Genomic DNA, 18,191 nt, shown 5'->3' with positions numbered 1-18,191 from the left:
GTGGTGCTCATAGAAAATAAGGAGTTGTCTCTGATCCGTGCTAAAGACAGAAGTGATGAACTAGGTTTAAACAACATCTGGTTCATTCAAGCAAATTTGGACTATTTTAATGGGACTTTTAACATTGGGGTAAGTGATTATACCTTTTCTGCATCAAAACTTCAGTGACTGGTTAATTATTCTTAAAACAACTAAAATACCTGAGAGAAGAAAATTCTGTATGTCCTTACAGACAGGTATTTTTGATGCTATGAGAAGCACCTGTGTTATATTGATCTGTATTAAGTTAGTTTTGGATTTATTTGTTGCAAATTGGCATCACTTTTGTATTGCATGAGTGAAGAAAGAAATGTCTGCTCCAGTCAAATACAAATATATGAATGCTGCCTGACCACGTTGAAGAAAAAGTGGGGTAGATTCTTGGGTTTAGTCATGGCATTTTAAAATCAGTGATTCAGTAAAGGATATACTCTGAAGAAGGTTTTGAAGGTGGGAAGAGAAGCATACTGTTGCTCAAATTAAGCCTGAGTACAGTAAAGTGAGATCAGAAGTGTAGTTAGGTGACAGTAAAAGCATTTTAAGATCAAGCAAACAAGAGTACACGAAGCAAAACTGAGAAGGAACTATCATGACAGAGAGAATGTTATATTTATGATACATAAGTGTATTCAATGTGTAACGTATACTCGAGCTATATTTATAAAGGCAGAATGATATCTCAGTTTTGTAGGACTTGCACTGAGCACTCCTACTGCAGTCAACAGGTGATATTCTGACTCCCAGTTAACTGTAAATGAGCAGACCACAGCAGGAATCTGAGTTCTGCAGGAGCAAACTAGTTGATTTGAATACTGATTCAAAGCATCTGTGTTGGACCCTAAAAGTAAATGAGATGAATGTCCTCTCCAGAATTCTGCAGCCCTAGTGAAGAGTAAGGCATAAATAGTCTTTTGTAACTCTGTCAAGATTCCCGTCTTCCAGTTTTATATTCTGTTAATAGAATATGAACTTTTGCAGAAAGCCCCAAGCTTTCAGTGCAAGTCTGACTGTTCTTTAAATCATCCATCCAAAGGCCTGTTTTGGCTGTAGCTGAGGACACTTAATGCTGAAGGTTTATGGTACATGAACAGTGCTGTTTAACTATTTGGTTGGTTTATTTAATAAAGGAAAAGAAATATAGTGCAGGAGAAAGAGGAGAGAATAAATAATTTTAGCCCAGTTCTTCCAAGTGTAAATTTCCAATTGTCTAGCTTTATTTTCTGTGCTACATTGTCATATAAATCGCAGTGGATGAACTAGAGATCTACTTCAAAAAATCAGGATCTCATGAATAATTTACTGAATTCTGTGTGTGAAATGTGTAATAGTTTTTTGGTAAAATGAGTCTCCAATTTTGTGATCATTGGAGTTCCTGTCTTCAGTTTTGGGGGGCTATTTTTAACATTAATACTAAGTTAAATATCTCCATGGAGTTTTTATTTAATGAAAAAGTGTTACATTCTCTCTTAAGTTTTGTGACAAGGAAAATATTGAAGTATATGTCAGAAAAATTCACGTGGAAATTCTTCATTTCCAGGCCTGTGATTTCAGTTTCTTTGACTTGATTCTGTAGACTATTCAACAGACAAACCTGGAGCTTTCCCTTTCAATCAATCTCAGCTTCAGAATTAGTTTGTATCATACCATGAGTCACTCTTCTGGATTAGCTCATTAACTCAGGATTAACTTTCCTATGCAGCTACATTTAAGACAGGAGCTGGCTGGTTTACTAACCAGTAGCACAAGTGTTTGGTGTGTTTGAAGGTAAATAATGCAAAGTTTAGATGTCATAAACACTGGTCTGATACAAAAAAGACAATATAATACCATAATACATAGTTATGAACAAAGTGTGGCAATGCATCATTTCTAAACCCATCATCTGAGGCTTGTAAAGCTTGTCACTCATTGCAAGACTTCACCATTTTCAGTAAGACTGTACAGTGTAAATGTGAGAGTGGACATGATAAGAAGTTCACTGGTTATAGTACTTGAAACTTAAAGAGGTATAGAAAAATGGATGTGACTAATGCTTTTGGTATTAGTTTGAAACGTGTTTATATGCATTTTATTTACCTTGACATCAAATCTGCATTACTTAGCTATTTTCTTATCTGTTACCTGCCAGAAGTTCAAAAGCAGGTTAAAAAAAAATTGTCAACTACTTCCGTTTTGCTCCACATAAAATTTCTGCCCTTGTGGATTGTTGTGGTAATGAAGATAAAGGTTCTGAAACAACCTGTTTGAGTGCCAGACGTACTGGTACATTGTACTACTACATGTTGTAGTACAGCCACCAACCACAATAAAGGATTTCAGTCTAAAAGTGAGAGCTTCCAAATATTTGTTTGCAGTATTCATTTACATGCCACACCCGGAGGAGTCTTTGAGATCTTAGTTGTTTTTAATACTTCTATAGTGCTCCCAATATCTCAGCTAATTTATGAGAACAAGTTGAAAAGTTTAAGGTTTGTTTGGGAAGGAGTGTATTTTTGAGTGCGTTGAGTTCTTTTCTTTTTAAGATCATTAAAGTGAGTCTGAGGTTTCATGAACCTGAGCCTGTTCTGGGGAGTTGTGGTGCCAGAGGAGTAATACAGGGCAGTGGTCTCACACTGCGTTAGCTCTGTTGCTCTCTTCAGGGGTCACTTGGGTTTGCTGTGTCTACAGATATATGGATTTGTGAACCAAATACATTGTCTGCATTAGTCCTCACTTCTTATTTTTTTTCAGATAGTTTAATTTATAGAATATCCCGAGAAAGCTTTGTCTTGAATTTTATTTGTGATTTTTTTGCTTAACTAAATTGATTCTGAGAAACTGAAAGAAGAAGTCAGTTGGTGTAAAAGTTCCTACAGGCTCAGCAAAGCTACTGGTTTTATCTGCTGCTGTTTTAAGGTCTCTTTTCCAAACATGCAAGCAAAGCAGATGTCTTTGTTTTCTGCTTGGATAGATGAGGAAGTAACTATAGTTATATTCCATGATAATCTAATAGCTGTGATATTAAAAAATCTATTTCTGATGTTAAACTAGTTTTATTTTTGTTGTTAAATTCATACAAGCAGAAAACTTTAATTTTAAAATTATTTTCTTACTAATATTTTAATGTTCTGCTTGAGACAAGAATATTTGTTACCATCTGTATGCAGTTAAAGTTCAGTTGATGATTAATGGTCTGCTCAGCTGAGCTTACATCAAGCAGTCTGCCAACAAAAAAGTCTTTGTTTTAATCTATATCTGAGAGCAAAGTTTTTATCTTTCAGTTGCTGTACCCTGAAAAACAACTTTGAACCCTGAAATCTGAGCTTTGTAGTTTTAAACCTTTTTCCTAAATTTACAGTGAACAAAAAGCAAACAATGCAGTTTTACAAATCCACACCACTGCATAAAATTAAAAATGTGCCTCAAAATGTGCTTAGTTTAATGAAAACATAGAGCAATGTGTATGCACCAGGCTTACTCTTTGAGCTACTGATTACGTGGAAGAAGGCAGAGAAAGTAATGCCTCCATTTCACCTGGCCCGTTTGGTATCACAGGTATTGATAGGAGAGAGCTGCTTGCCTTCCCTTGCAATATATTGAGTACAGCAATGACTTGCTTTTCTGTAGGAGAGCATGAAGAATTTCTGTGCAACCTGTGTGTTGCCCAAACACACATCAATGCTCGCAGGTAGCTGTGGTGATTGAATGGCGTTCTAGTTTTAGTTTGAGAGCCCATCGCTAAGAAAAAGAAAGAAAAGAATAAGGAGAAAAAAAAAAAAGAAAAGGAGGGGAAGTTGTATTTGGTGCTTCCCCTCCCCACCAATTTTTGTTTTCTGAAGTTTTTACACAATACCTTACAATCAAATGATCAAAATCTATGTGTAAATGTTGTCCTTTAAATGTGACCTTCAGGTATATCTGTTACTTTTCTTACTGGTAAGTTGAAATCCAGTTTTGAAATAGTTCTTTGTATTCCAAAGTCCTTTTTGCTTGACAAAAACTTCTGTCTAATCACCACAGTAGTTTTTCTTTTAATAACTTTCTGGATCTTCGTTCTTAATTTATTTGATATCACAATGCAGTGCACCTACCTTTTGACTGCTTTTGGTGAGTGACCCTTGTTCAGTGTTGATAGTACCCTTGTTAATGGAATAGGCCATAAATTTTCCTCAGCATAGATATGAAGGAGAGGAATGAAAAACTGAGGAATTAAGGACCAGGCCTTTGGCATAAAAGCTTTCATTGCAAAAACTTCCTCATATGTTTAAGTAACTTGGTCAACCAAAAAAATACTGCAACAGGATTGTATTTAGACTATTGCTGTAAAGAATTTGCTTGTTTGTTTTTTGTTTTTAATGCTCTAGGTGGCTCTGCATGCATGTGGTGTGGCAACAGACATGGTGATCGACCACTGCATCAAAGCACGGGCAGCCTTTGTCATCTCGCCTTGTTGTTATGGCTTCATTCAAAACACAGTGAAGTTTAAATATCCTCGAAGGTAAACTAAAGCTAACAAGACAAGCTTTAAAACATGAACTTAAATGAAGGAAGAAAATACTAAACATATAGAATTAATCAACTGAAGATCATTGCAAGTGTCTAGGCTAAATTGGTTCACAGATACAATGCAACTGTTTCCTCCTGTTTCTCTTTGCAAACCTGTCCTGAAAGGGAGACAGATTGGTAATTCCTGGGTTATTTTTTGTCTGGATTTATCTTTTCATAGCTCAGAAGACTTTATACCATCAACATAGTAGATACCGTATGTGGGAATCTATGTAATACCCAGACCTTTTACCTTGAAATCACAAAGTTAATAGAAAACTCATGAAAATTACTGTAAGAAGGGGAATTGACATTTTAATATTGGAGAAAGATGTAGGCAATCAGCTTAAAGAAATGGATCTGCTTTATACCACAGTTTACTGCGTGTGAAACTCTTCTGATTTATTCCCAAGTAGACAAGCTCTCCTGTATTTCAGTTCATATTTTTAATACTTTTTCAATGGACTGTGTCGTTATTTTGTCGTCTTCAGATCTGCCATGTTGGAGATACTTATATATCTTAGGCTTAAGAGTTTTAATGCCTGTGATATAAATAAAAAGTAAAAGGTAAGCATAAAGTGGCAGAAGATAAGAGGCTAACAGCTTTCTGAGGCAGGAGTAGATGGGGGAAGAGGGTTGAGGGTTTTTTTTTTTCGTAAAGCTGAGCTTTGCATTTTGGATGTCCAAGATGAATCAGATTTAATTCTACTAGGATTTACAACATTGTCTTAGGTATATATTTGCTAAAATAAGAAATTGAAATATGCTGTCTTAAAAGGAATCGACAAATTTAAAAGAATCTTATGCATCCATGTTAAATGGATGTTTTTTCATATTTTTCTATAATATTGAAGTTTGCTGTCACAGAAGTGCATGGAGAGTAAATATTTAGAATTTGTCAGTTTGAAAAACTTTGCATTTAACAGTGTTTTCTTAGTCAGTCTTATTCTTCCATCTCTTTATGTGTGTCCCTTTTTGTTTTCTCTTGTGACACAGTAAAACAAATAAGTATTCTTAAGGAAGAGGCAATAAAATTTTAAGCCTTCTAAAGTTAGCAGGCATATAGCATTTCTCTGTTGACTTGTTTTAAAATTGCCTGGATACTGTTTAATTTTTGACCAGTTGTGGTTTTAGATCATGAAGTCTGGAAATGCTCAATAAGTTAGAAAACTTTTGTTGCTGTAGATGTTGCAAGAATGTAAATTATGGTTTTGTGTTTGCTAAAATTTTGAATATCACATCATAAGCCTATGTAGAAAATTATCAGCCCTAGCTCGAGCTACATTTTAGAGTTTGCTTTTTCTTTTTGCCTTATTTGATATGATCATAAAACATGATAGCCTGTCCATATCCCCATATTGCCTGTGTTCTGTACTCAATTCCATTGTAAAGGCACTTTTGTGATACAAACAAAATATGCATGTCTAGAGGTTGTGTACATGTAATATGAAGTATTTATGTGACAGTGTGGAAACACCAGTAAATCTTTGTTTGTATTTATAATGATTTAAAGAGAGAACTTTTATGAATAATACAACAGAAAAAAAAAAGACACCACCAAATAAGTTCTTCCTTTTCTAGTGAACTAGAACTGTAATGGTTTCTGGGTTTTTTTGAATGCCTTTTTGTAGGGTACAGATATTGCTATTTTGTTTAAAATGTGTTCAAGTATGTAATGATTGCTCTATTTTCCACCTCTGCTTTTTTAGATGTTAATTGAATCGGTCTTTTTTTTTTCAGTCATCAGTTCAAAGAAGTTTTGTCCTACAAGGTATGTAAAAGGTTTGGGGAAGGGTTATGTGCAGTTTCCTGCATTTCACTGGGTCATCTTCTCAAATGAAATAAAGTGGTTATCTTTTAATTGCAAGGAGGAGCATGTGTTATGTGAAATGTTCATTAGTATCACAGATGTCATTGTGTAGCTTTCTCTCCACCATTCCTTTTTTAAGGCTTTTTTTCTTCAATAAAATTAAATAGTTTCTCCACAAAAGAACTTTTTTTTTTATCATAATGTATAAGCGAGCCATTCCTAAGATACTTCAACATGTATCAGTTAACAATTACAGGATACCAATTTATTTAGGTCTTAAATACAACTGTTTATACTGTTGAAATGCCTGATAATATTTTAGGTAAAATTATTGCTTTTATAGATATATTTTTTGATAAACATTAGATTTCGCCCCCTGATTTGTGTCTTGAAGATTGGACATAGTGAGTAGGAAGAGCTTATACTCATCAGCAAGAATTTTATACAGTGTTGTTTTAAAAACATTATTCAAAATTATTTCAAAAATATTCAAATGTGGTTTGACCCTGGGGAGCCAGAGTCTGTGTGGAGATAGTCTCAGAGAAAAGTGGGAGAAAGAATCAATGAGGCATGCAGATCTGACAGAATGAAGATAACAGGGGAGTGAAAAAGGACAGGAGCAGAGAGGTGGGCAGCAGACAACTGGTACTGATCTGTTAAGCTTTGTCTAGTGCGTTGGAACTAGTTAGTGATGAGCAACCAGAAGTTTGAAGGTTAGATGCACTTAATGTGGCATGGAAAGAATGTTTCCATTTGAGAGAAGCAAGGCTATTACTAAGTTTACATGTCAAATCCCAGACAAGGCTCTTGGTGTTTACAATATAGAAATGAATTTTGGAGATGCAGAATAAACCTTTGTAACAGAAATGTGAGAGAGATGGTATTTCTAATATCCAGATGGGTTTTGGGACATTGAGCATAGCAGAGATGCTATATGTAGCAGGAAAATTGAGATTATCCTTTTTAATCCTCAAGTAAGAGGGCATTTAAAAACTTCATATAATTTCCAGCCATTTTATGTAGGGAAGTTCAGTTATCTGGTAATACGCTAATCTTATCTTCATGACGCTTTATGTACACTTTACTAATTTACATGGAAATAAATGCCCTTAGATTGGGATGATAAAAGCGGCACAGTGGATTTGGACCTGCCTTTTTTTTTCCCCTTGATTAACATTCTTTTCAACACGTTTATATGTTTCTAACACCTAATCATGAAGAACTCGGGTTTCAGTTCAGAAGAAGTTTATTTACTAACTTATTATTAAAAGTAGACCTGTTGACAGTAGAGAGCAAGATGGTGACAACAATAAAGTCAAGGATGCCTAGACTAGGATAGTATCTATAATCTCATTAAAGCTCAGTGAATTTTTTTCTTAATCTGTTAATCCATGGAGGTTTAAATCACAGGGTTTGTCAACACTATAGAAGTTCCAGCATTTTATTATTTGTGTTGCAGAAGGGCACAGGGACCAAGGACAATGTTAAAAATTATTGCTGCTCTTAATAATGTAAGCGTCTATACAAATGGTCTAGGCTGGTTGGTGCCTCAAATAATCCTAGTTATAAATAACTTTTGTTATACAGCTAGCTATATGCATTTTTATATTTCATATTAATAAATTGTTACAGGTTATTGGCTGGTAGCCAAAGCTGCCATGTGTTAGCCAGACATTGTCTGTGTCACCCCCCTCCAATTCCCATTTTAAATTCATTTCTCTTCTTTCATTTTGGTGAGATCTAAAAAGATATCCAGAAGTCTGGCAGTTCCAAAACTTTTTTGATGAGAGCATTATGCTGTAATTCATTAGTTTATAGCTGCAAAGAATAAGGTTATGATAGCTGTGGATTTTTACTATGATACATTTTGGGACTATTTGTCAAGACACTCTCCCCATAGGAGAACTGGAAAGTAAAACTGAATAACTTTGCACATACAGCTTTGAAAACTTAATAGGAATTGAAGGTGTGGGTGTTCTAGTAAGCAAGTTAACTGTTTATGACACACAAAGTTTGGGCAGTTTATAATTCTTATCTTCATTATTTTAGAAATGCTTTCCTTCTTATTTGTACCAACAGGGAATGTGACAATTTAAAGACTGTGTCATGGGGAAACAATGCAGTCATGACTTAGGCTCTAGTTTAACTTTTTGGATCATCTCTGTAGGAAGCCAAGGCATTAGAGTCAGTCCAGATTTTCAGGTTAAGTGGCGAGTCGGGTGAGCTGAGAACCTGATGTTGCAGAGGCGGGTTATGTTGGGTGCCTGAAGGCTGGTGAGGGGTTCTGTGCTAACGTGGATCTTCTTCCTTTCCTCTGAATCCCTCTTTTTCTCCCCACACTGCCTATCACTGCTTCTTCTCTCCTAACAGCAGCCACATTGCCTGGGGCTCTCCTTCTCCTCCATTCTCCAGTAATCATACCTGGGTTTAACATTTTCAGCTCTTTAGTACTACAAAAATAGCCATATTTGATCTGAACTGACTGGGCATAACATGTTTAAGTCCTAAACATGTTATAACTTGTTCTCATATGGAGCTGTGAGCTGAAAACATTCATGTGAATGAGCTGTACTAGGGAACAAATATCCCTACCTCAAGGTATTGTAAATTTATTTAAATGAGTAATATTTGAGTATCAAGTAGCGATATTTTTATTTATAATACATGGGCAAACTTTTTGTGGTCAGGTGTCTATTAAATTTATGAATTGGATGGAGTGTACTGTGGAGGGAGTTACCATCTTGATTTAATATAGATGGGATTTCATTCAGGTTTTTTGTGAAATGAAGACTTTTGGACGTTTATGTCCCCCTAATAAAAAGCAGGAGTAAGTGTCCTTACTTCAGGATACTGAAGGAAGCTGAAGGATCCTCAGGTGAAGTTGCTCTCTCCATCTGTTACAGGAACCAAATCTTTAAAATCATCATTTTATATCAGGCAAGAATAAATAAATAAATAAAAAGTTTTCTTTTTGTTGCAAGACACATGTCCTTTTTTCAGAACTATAGCTCTGAAGCTTTGCTTAGCAGAGCACTTTTTGTTGTTCGTTTCTGTGTTCTCCCCATGACATTATAGGAGACTTGGGGAATGTTGTACAGTTCTAAAATGGTTCTGATTTACTCTGTCCTGTACTTAATATTGCAGCTGTTCCAAAGAGCACAGCTGTCATCAGAGGATTAATTTCATTGCTACACCTTCAAGGCTTTTTCTCTCACCATCTGGCTAACTTGTCTTCCTTGGCTTGGCTTGTCTTTGAGAAACCGTTACGCTAGCATAGGTGGTGTTTTTTGAAGGCAAATGAGGATGGGGTTCTGCCTGCTTCTGCAGTGATCTAAGCAGGGAGTAAGGTGGTGGGGCTAACCCTCCACTGCACCATACCCCTGGGTGACAGGACAGGAAGAAGTCAACAGCAGCTGTTGTAGAAGCCTCTACAAAAACTTTTAAGCGGAATAGGGATAGTTTGAAAGTGGATTGTGCTTGTAGGAAGCTTTCTTATTCACAGCCAGGTATCTTTTGCCTTCAGGATCAGTTTTGCCTTCAGGATCTTTTGGGTTGATCTTGAATGGATTTGGCAGAGCAGGGGAAGCTTCACCCACAAGATGATACTTCTGGGATTCAGAATCACTGCTTGGGAGAAATGTGCAGTAGTTCAAATCACCTATTTAAGAATTTTGTCCTGGCTGTTTATTGATGCAGAGATGCTGCCACATGATGACTGTGCTAAAAGAAGGCTGTGTTGCTCATCAGTAATTGAAGGCAAAATTAGTCTACAGTATGTCTTTGAAGAATGCTGTCTTGTATACATTGCATCCAATTCAACTGCTGCAGAGAATTAAGAGAAAATTTGGCAAGAAACAAATACTCATGAGTAGAAACGTGGTCATGGTTACAAATACTTGATTTACACACATATTTACAAGCCAAAGCAGTATCAAAATTAGGATTTGCACACAGATAACTTTTCTAGAAATATAGTCTTCCACATGATAGTGGTTTTGATACTTCTAAACATTTAATCAGATTTTTCTTACTTTATTTGGAAGATGGAAATGCTACTGGACCAAATTTCTACACTTTTTTGTGTTTCTAGGAGCACATGATCCTTTGCAGATTTGCTGATCAGACAGCTGTGCAGCTTCCACCTGACCGCAGGCTAATTGGTATGAATTTCTGCAGCTGTTGTGTAAACGATCTCAGTAATGATTTTACCTTGATATATAAAGGAAGAAGTAGTACATTTATGAACAGGGCATTAAGTTGCTGTCTTCACATAACACTTGAAAAATTTGAGTTTCTTCACATTTCACCTCTTGCTGTTCTGAACTATGGCGTGGAAACTCTTTTCTTTTTTCAGAATTACCAATATGAGATAGAGGGTTTGCATTTTACTGATTTTTGTTGCTTCACTTTTTTTTTTTTCTCCCACCATTCTCTGAAAAGAATGAGGTCTTTGTAAAGTTCACTAAAGTCCTGCTATTGCCAGTTCATCTTATATAAAAGCACAGGCTATTCATAGTAGTGATTTTCAGTGTGCATCCTCTGTCCTGCTTGTAATCGCTGGTGATAACTCTCTTAGAAGGGCAAACATCTAATGCCAGCTGGAAACAATAAGGCTAAATTGCAGAGGTTGGGCTAGCTTTGGTACAGGCAGGCTTAAGAGCATACAGATCTATTTGGGCCACCTCATTATTAGGGTCATGATAATAATTTTAGAAAAAAACAGGAAGGTTTTCTGTTGTTTTTTTTGGTTGGTTTGTTTGTTTGTTTTAAATAATGAATAATATTTAAAATCTGAAGACTTTGCCATGAACACGGTTTGGCTAACCCCTTACCTGGGGTACCAGCCTTCCCATTGTGGGGAAACATGTTACAGCTACAACAGTGCATGACTCAATTTTTACCATTCGGTAATCAGTTCTGTTTCAGGTTTGTACTTCATTGCCATTCTGAGTAAGAGCAGCTGCCTTCTGTTAGGTCGTTTCTGTGCAATTAAGAGCCAAAGTAAGTCGATTCCTGAGATTTTAGTTTCTTGGTCAGGTGTCAATGATTTCTGAGGAAAAGAAATGCAAGAAGCTATCACTAAGATAGCAGGAATTTCATTAGTCAGAAGGACAGCAAAATACATAACACTTCAAATATTTGGAATAAGCAAAGTAATTTCTTCATTATGTGCAATATTCTAGTATTCTTTGCCTTAAAAAAGGGTATAATGTGCTCCTGTCTGGTATTAATGTTCTGATGGAAGCTATAAACTAGCTTCCAGGTCAGAAAAGACAGAAGGGGCTGGGAACTCTCAGGGTATAACTGTGCATTCTTGGCTTGCAAGAAGCATTTAGAAAGTATATTAAAGCAGTAGTAGCAAGTAATGTTTTTAAAAAGCTTAATTTGAAGAATTCAAAGTATTTCCTATACTCACTGCACAAAAAGAAAATAATACAGATTCTGAGATAACTATCTATTTTATAATAAATTTGTCAGCTCTTCTGCTATCATCACAGTATTTGAAAAAAATTTTTTAAGAAGGGCAGTATTCAGTTACCAGTGTAGCACCCCACATTGTCCCCTGCTGCTTGCCAGGTGGACTGAAAATTGGAAAAGGACTCAAAAAACTTTTTTGAAAGGTTGTAACTTTTATCTGTTCTCTATCTCTGAAACTGCAATTTTTTTTCACAAATTTAACTTTTATATGCTTTGCCCTGATAAAAAAACCAAACATAAATCTTATTCCTCTCCCTTCCCCTACATCATTGCCTTTTCTGTTTTAAAGAATGTTTTTTTCTTTAAGTTCCATGTAATACTAATCTGTTTCAGTGAAGATCATTCCCATTTCAGTTCAGTTTCTGGGTTTATGGGAATCTTATTGGGGTACTTTTATGTTTTGCTTGCAAATAATTGAAGATTGAATCAGATCAGTGTACAGCGATGGTGAGATTATTTTTTAATTTAATTTCGTGCAATGCATGATCAGGTATTGAGAAAACTGCATATATTTCATTTAATGAAAATATTCCTGAACAGGTGGAGACTTTTTCTTTTCTATTGTAAATGGTGGCAAAATGACTCGTTCTGCTACTTTTTGAATATTTTAGGATTGTATTGTAAACTGTATTTTAGCAATTTTAGCACTGAATTGATGCCGCTTCAGTGAAGTGATAGATCATTTTGTTTCACTACCTGTAAGCCCCTAAAGCACTAAAATGCAGCATTCTGTCTGTGACTGTCATAGCAGAAACAACACATTTGTCAAAGGAGTTATCACCGATTTCTGGAGTATCTGTGAACGTAAAAATATGCAGTTGAACCCAGTTCCCCTACACACAGCAGTTCCCTCTTAAATGAACAAAGTTCTGTTTCCCATTTTCACTGGACATGTGTGTTTTATCCACTATATGCAGCAGTGGGACCTGAGTGCAAACATACTGAATGGTTTTGTGAACATCGCTACAGCCCACCTGATTTATTCTGTCTCATCACAGAACTGCTCCATGTCTTACTGAGGCACATGATTGCTCACACGGTCTTACTGAGAGCACCCGGGGACCCAGGCCCCAATTCTGACAATCCCAACTGCCCCTTAGTGTGTACACTTTGAATAATAATGATATCGCTCTCAGTGGCAGGAGTGTGTACGTGCCATTTTGTTCAACCAACCGCAGAAGGTGACTTTCTATGAAACCACAAATGTAGGAGAATAGTGTCACAAGAAGTAATTTATGGGTATCTATCTTGGTTGGTTATATAAACTGGTAATTTCTCCCTGCAACACATAAATCCATACAGGACTGAGTTTGACAGCTTTTTTTTCAGGCCTAACCATATTATTGTATCTCTAAATTGTCTCCTGCCCAATTACTAGCCCTCCCAAATTCCAAGCCACCAATAGAACAGAGTCCAAATGTCATAATGTTGGTGAAGTCAAAGTAGTGAATTTCTTTTGTAACTAACGAATTCAGCTGAGAAGGAGAAAATACTTCGGGCCATCGGTTTGCTGTGGAAAGACAGAGTAGATTGGACTGAGTACTGTATTAAAGTGTGATATGCACCAGCTGCTCTGAAATACAAGGATACTGAGGAGGGGCATGTTTGTGCCACCTACCCAAAACTTCTACAGGCACGTAACAGATGCATACCAGGGCTTGGAATGGTACAGGTACACAGGCTCTGTATATATTCAGGAGAGAGGGGTAGGAAGTTCCAGAGGGTAGTTTGGAATGCCAGACTTGTATCCTGATGGTAAACAGAATAAGTGCTCCTGTCTCTTCCCATCATCTCATATCCCAAATATATTTAACTGTATGATTCTGTCAGGAGCAAGACAAGAGGTAGGATCATTGGCTTTGAGACTGAAGCAGGATTGTGCCTTGTTTGTGATTTGAGACTGTATGACTATTAGTGGTAAAACATTTCAGGGAAGTACTAAATCCTTCTTGCAAGACAGTTTTAAACTGCTAAAAATACAATCTGACAAATCAATTCTGTATTTCAGAATATAATAATTATAATGAGTAAATACATAAAGACAAATGGCCCCATCATCTTGGCATGGCTGTATCATAATACAAACTTCTAAGCAGAAAAAAACTTTGAATTTATTCTTCCCATTTTTTCTGCAGGTAAATCTGAGGTAAGATTAGTTTTCATTAGTAATTTAGTATTTTTGTTTATAAGCAGTTACATTCTTAAGTCTCAAATCCATTACACTGGATCACTGTTCGGTATTTTAATCTTTCATTGATATTTTATAACCAGAGTTTTTCAGATTTTAGATGAAAGTACAGGAGTTATGGTTGTAAAGGGAGTGGAAGTTTGGCAGTTCAGAGAGCTACGGGGTAAACTAGGCATTTTTTTCTTCCTCTGGCTTTTACATTAATGCATGGATTTTTCTGTAAGTTTTGAGAATACTTAAAAATAGTTGTGCCTGTTATGTTTCTCCATATATAAAGAGTTAATAATCTTTCTCAAGATCTTTGCTAAATGAGGGTTACAAGTCATGGATGTGATTTAGAACTATTAATGACTGTCTATTTGAAGTAATGCAGATTAAGATAGTTTTTTAAGTAGCTTTAGAACTTATTTTTTAGATGACTTACTGATGTGTTTTCCTAACATTGAATATTGAAGTGCACATTTCTGATAACTTTTCTACATTTTTAGAGTTTCCATGCTTTCTTTTGCTCTCGTTTTAGGAAAGCAGTGTATGGGGCTTGTGGATCTGGATCGGGCATGGGCTGCAGAAGAACATAACTACTCTGTCCAAGTTATATCTATGGAGCCAGAGAGCTGCTCTCCAAAGAACAATATGTTTGTGGGCATCCCTACTTAGGGTGTGAAACTTGCATTTGATTTGAGGTTGAACATAAATCTTCAGTGCATAATGACATCCAGCAAATACAAGCATAGCTGGGAAACAGACATCACACATCTTGAACGCATTGCATTCAGAAAAGGAAGCAGCACAAAAAGTCTTAGAAAGTGAACTGCATGCAGAGCATCACAAATCGTACTTGCAATATATCATTAAGCAACTTTTGGTTCTCTTACTGAGAAGTTTCTGGGTCTAACGACTGTGCATGGAATCATATCCATCTGTAAAGGTTTAGAAAAAAGTTGGTCTCATTGAAGGGAAGGTGATTTCCTTTTTAGTAAAGCTGTCTTGGCTGCTTCAAAATTGCATTTATGGTCAAAACTGCATTTGTGTTCATAAACAGAGCAGTTATCAGCCAATAATGCAGATCGCTAGGGGAACAGAAAAGATCAAATTTATGGTGTTAGTGAAGAACGCTGTGCAACAGGTGGTGGCTTGACTTTGCTGAAGAATTCCATACTGCTGTAGGAAGATTATTTTTAATAAAAGTTCATCAGAATACTTTGGGCATCATTCTGCTTATCAAAAATGTATTCTAACTTACCAATCTTTTTAAAAAGACTTTAAAATTATCTTTAAATATTACACAAGGATTCTGTAACCAGGCATTTGAAAGCGTGTTTAGTTACAGAAAGCAAACCCCTAATTATCCACTTACCAGATAACAGGAGCTAGCGATGATGTCAGTGAATGGATACTTCACTGCCACCTCTGCTAATTGAAGTATATTGCTTCCCATTCTTAGGAAACTTGCTGTCAGAAGAAATTTTTAAGGACAGTTCATGTGTCTATATAAATCATCTTCATTAATTTTATATTCAGTTTAAAATTTTAACAAGTTGCAGTTGTGGAACCATTTGAAAAGATCAACCACAGTCGTGTTACTGTAAAATGAAAATAGATGTTCTTCTGTGCTCTGATTAGTAGGCAGTTTTGTACCCTAATTTAAAATCATCTGTTGACACTAACAGACTGGAAAATAGCTCCTAAGGAGATTTTTACTGCATATTTATGGGTTTGATACATTTATGAATTCTGCCATGGATTAATTTAAATATATCTGAACTTTGGTCATTGTGATCATACCTTCAGTGCATGTGGCAAATGGAATTACAAACAATAGGTATTGGAGGAGAAAAAAGGATCCTGAAATATTTTAATCTTCATGAAACTTATATCTCTAAAAGATCTAAATACTTTTTTTAATGTGAAGAGTGAAGGAAGCTTCACACTTATTTGGGAGCACAAAGATGAGCAAGTAGGTATGAATTGATACCTTAGTATCAATTGATAGCCTTAGTTCTTCACTAGATAATGATGGAGTACTTTTTCCACAACTTTTTATAGTTACAGGAGTAACTGGAGGTTGGAAGAATATATAGCAAATATAAAACATATGGCAATACCAATTGCTTCCAGGATTTTCTCTCGTACTCACCCAAAGAGAACTCAGTTTTTAAGACAGCAATGTGTCAAGTCTGAACATTATTCATGTTAAATTAGTTTATTTGGCTTCACTAAGGGCAGATTGTGCCTGACAAATTTGGTGGCCTTCTATGATGGGGTTAAAGCATTGGTGGATAAGGGAAGAGCAATGAATGTCAACTACCTGGATGTGTGCAAAGCGTTTGACACTGTCCTGCATGACATCCTTGTCTCTAAATTGGAGAGACATGGGTTTGACAGATGGACCACTTGGTGGATAAGGAATTGGCTGGATGGTCTCAGTCAGAGTTGCAGTCAACGGCTCGATGTCCAAGTGGAGAGCAGTGATGAGTGGCACTCCTCGGTATTGGTTGGTTGGTATTGGGACCAGCGCTGTTTAACATCTTTGTCGGCGACATGGACAGTGGGATTGAGCGCACCCTCAGCAAGTTTGCCGACGACACCAAGCTGAGTGGTGTGGTCGACACGCTGGAGGGAAGGAATGCTATCCAGAGGGATCTTGACAGACTTGAGAGGTGGGCCTTTGCGAACCTCATGAAGTTCAATAAGGCCAAGTGCAAGGTCCTGCACATGGGTTGGGGCGATCTCAAGCACAAATACAGGCTGGGCAGAGAATGGATTGAGAGCAGCCCTGCGGAGAAGGACTTGGGGGTATTAGTGGATGAAAAACTGAATGAGCCAGCAATGTGCACTCGCAGCCCAGAAAGCCAATTGCATCCTGGGCTGCATCACAAGAAGTGTGGCCAGCAGGTCGAGGGAGGTGATTCTGCCCCTCTACTCTGCGCTGGTGAGACCCCACCTGGACTACTGTGTTCAGCTCTGGGGCCCCCAGCATAAGAAAGACAGGGACCTGCTCGAGTGGGTCCGGAGGAGGGCCACAGGAATGATCGGAGAGATGGAACACCTCTCCTGTGAGGACAGGCTGAGAGAGTTGGGGTTGTTCAGTCTGGAGAAGGGAAGGCTCTGAGGAGACCTTATAAATGGGGCCTACAGGAAAGATGGGGAGGGACTTTTTAACAAGGAGCATAGTGATAGGATGAGGGGTAACAGTTTTAAACTGTGTTATGGGTTTGTGTGGCGCAGTTTTTTGGTAGCAGAGGAAGGGCTGCAGGGGTGGTTCCTGTGAGAAGCTGCTCGAAGCTTCCCCGGCTCCAAGTCAGACCCGCCTCTGGCCCAGGCTGACCCAAACAGTGATGGTGGTAGCGCCTCTGGGAGAACACGTTTAAGAAAGGGAACCTGCAGTGAGCAGTGGGATTGGAATGTGAGAGGAACCCCTCTGCAGACCCCGAGGTCAGTGCAGAAGGAGGGGAGGAGGTGCGCCGGAGGAGGGGATGCCCCTGCAGCCCGTGGTGAGACGGCAGGCTGTGTCCCCCCAGCCCATGGAGGGGAGCGGGGGAGCAGATGCCCACCTGCAGCCCGGGGAGGACCCCACGCCGGAGCAGGTGATGCCCCAAAGATGGCCTTGACTCCATGGGAAAGCCTGCGCTGGAGCAGCCTGTGACTGAAGGATCGGCCCGCGGAAAGGACCCATGCCAGAGCAGTTCGTGAAGAACTGCAGCCCATGGGAAGGACTCACATTGGAGAAGTTCATGTGAAGGACTGTCTCCCATGGGAGGGACCCCACGGTGGAGCAGGGGAAGAGTGAGGAGTCCTGCCCCTGAGGTGGAAGGAGCGGCAGAGACAAGGTGTGATGAACTGACCCCAACCCCCATTCCCCGTCCCTCTGTGCCACTGGGGGACAAGGTAGAGAAAATGGGGAGTGGACTTGAGCCGGGAAGGAGGGAGGAGTGGGGGGAAGGTGTTTTAAGATTTGGGTTTACTTCCCATTATCCTTGTTTTGATTTGTAGTAAATTAAATTGATTTTGTTTCTTCCCCAAGTTGAGCCTGACTTTTGCCCATGACCATAAGTGGTGAGTGATCCCTCCCAGTCCTTGTTTTGACCCACGAGCCTTTCTTTATATTTTCTCCTCGCCCCACCAGGGCTGGAGGGGAGGAGTCAGCGAGTG

The 18,191-nt window shown here is 37.9% G+C and overlaps 1 protein-coding gene across 3 annotated transcripts in view; it reads left to right on the top strand.

Annotated features, from left to right (window-relative positions):
* GSTCD (glutathione S-transferase C-terminal domain containing) overlaps positions 1-15,658 on the top strand; it is a 71,500-nt gene extending 55,842 nt beyond the window's left edge. For all 3 annotated transcript variants that reach the window (XM_069783299.1, XM_069783291.1, XM_009920322.2), the window contains exons 8-12: positions 1-129; positions 4,383-4,516; positions 6,304-6,334; positions 10,464-10,533; positions 14,560-15,658. In XM_069783299.1, the coding sequence (XP_069639400.1) occupies positions 1-129; positions 4,383-4,516; positions 6,304-6,334; positions 10,464-10,533; positions 14,560-14,696 (501 nt within the window). In that variant the 3' untranslated portion in view covers positions 14,697-15,658. The remainder of the gene's footprint in view (positions 130-4,382; positions 4,517-6,303; positions 6,335-10,463; positions 10,534-14,559) is intronic.
* The last annotated feature ends 2,533 nt before the right edge of the window (positions 15,659-18,191 follow it).

Source organism: Haliaeetus albicilla, chromosome 1 (genome assembly GCF_947461875.1).
Source record: "Haliaeetus albicilla chromosome 1, bHalAlb1.1, whole genome shotgun sequence".
Classification (NCBI taxonomy): domain Eukaryota; kingdom Metazoa; phylum Chordata; class Aves; order Accipitriformes; family Accipitridae; genus Haliaeetus; species Haliaeetus albicilla.
Note: the sequence above shows the minus strand (reverse complement) of the source record. Positions and strands in the feature narration are given on the sequence as shown.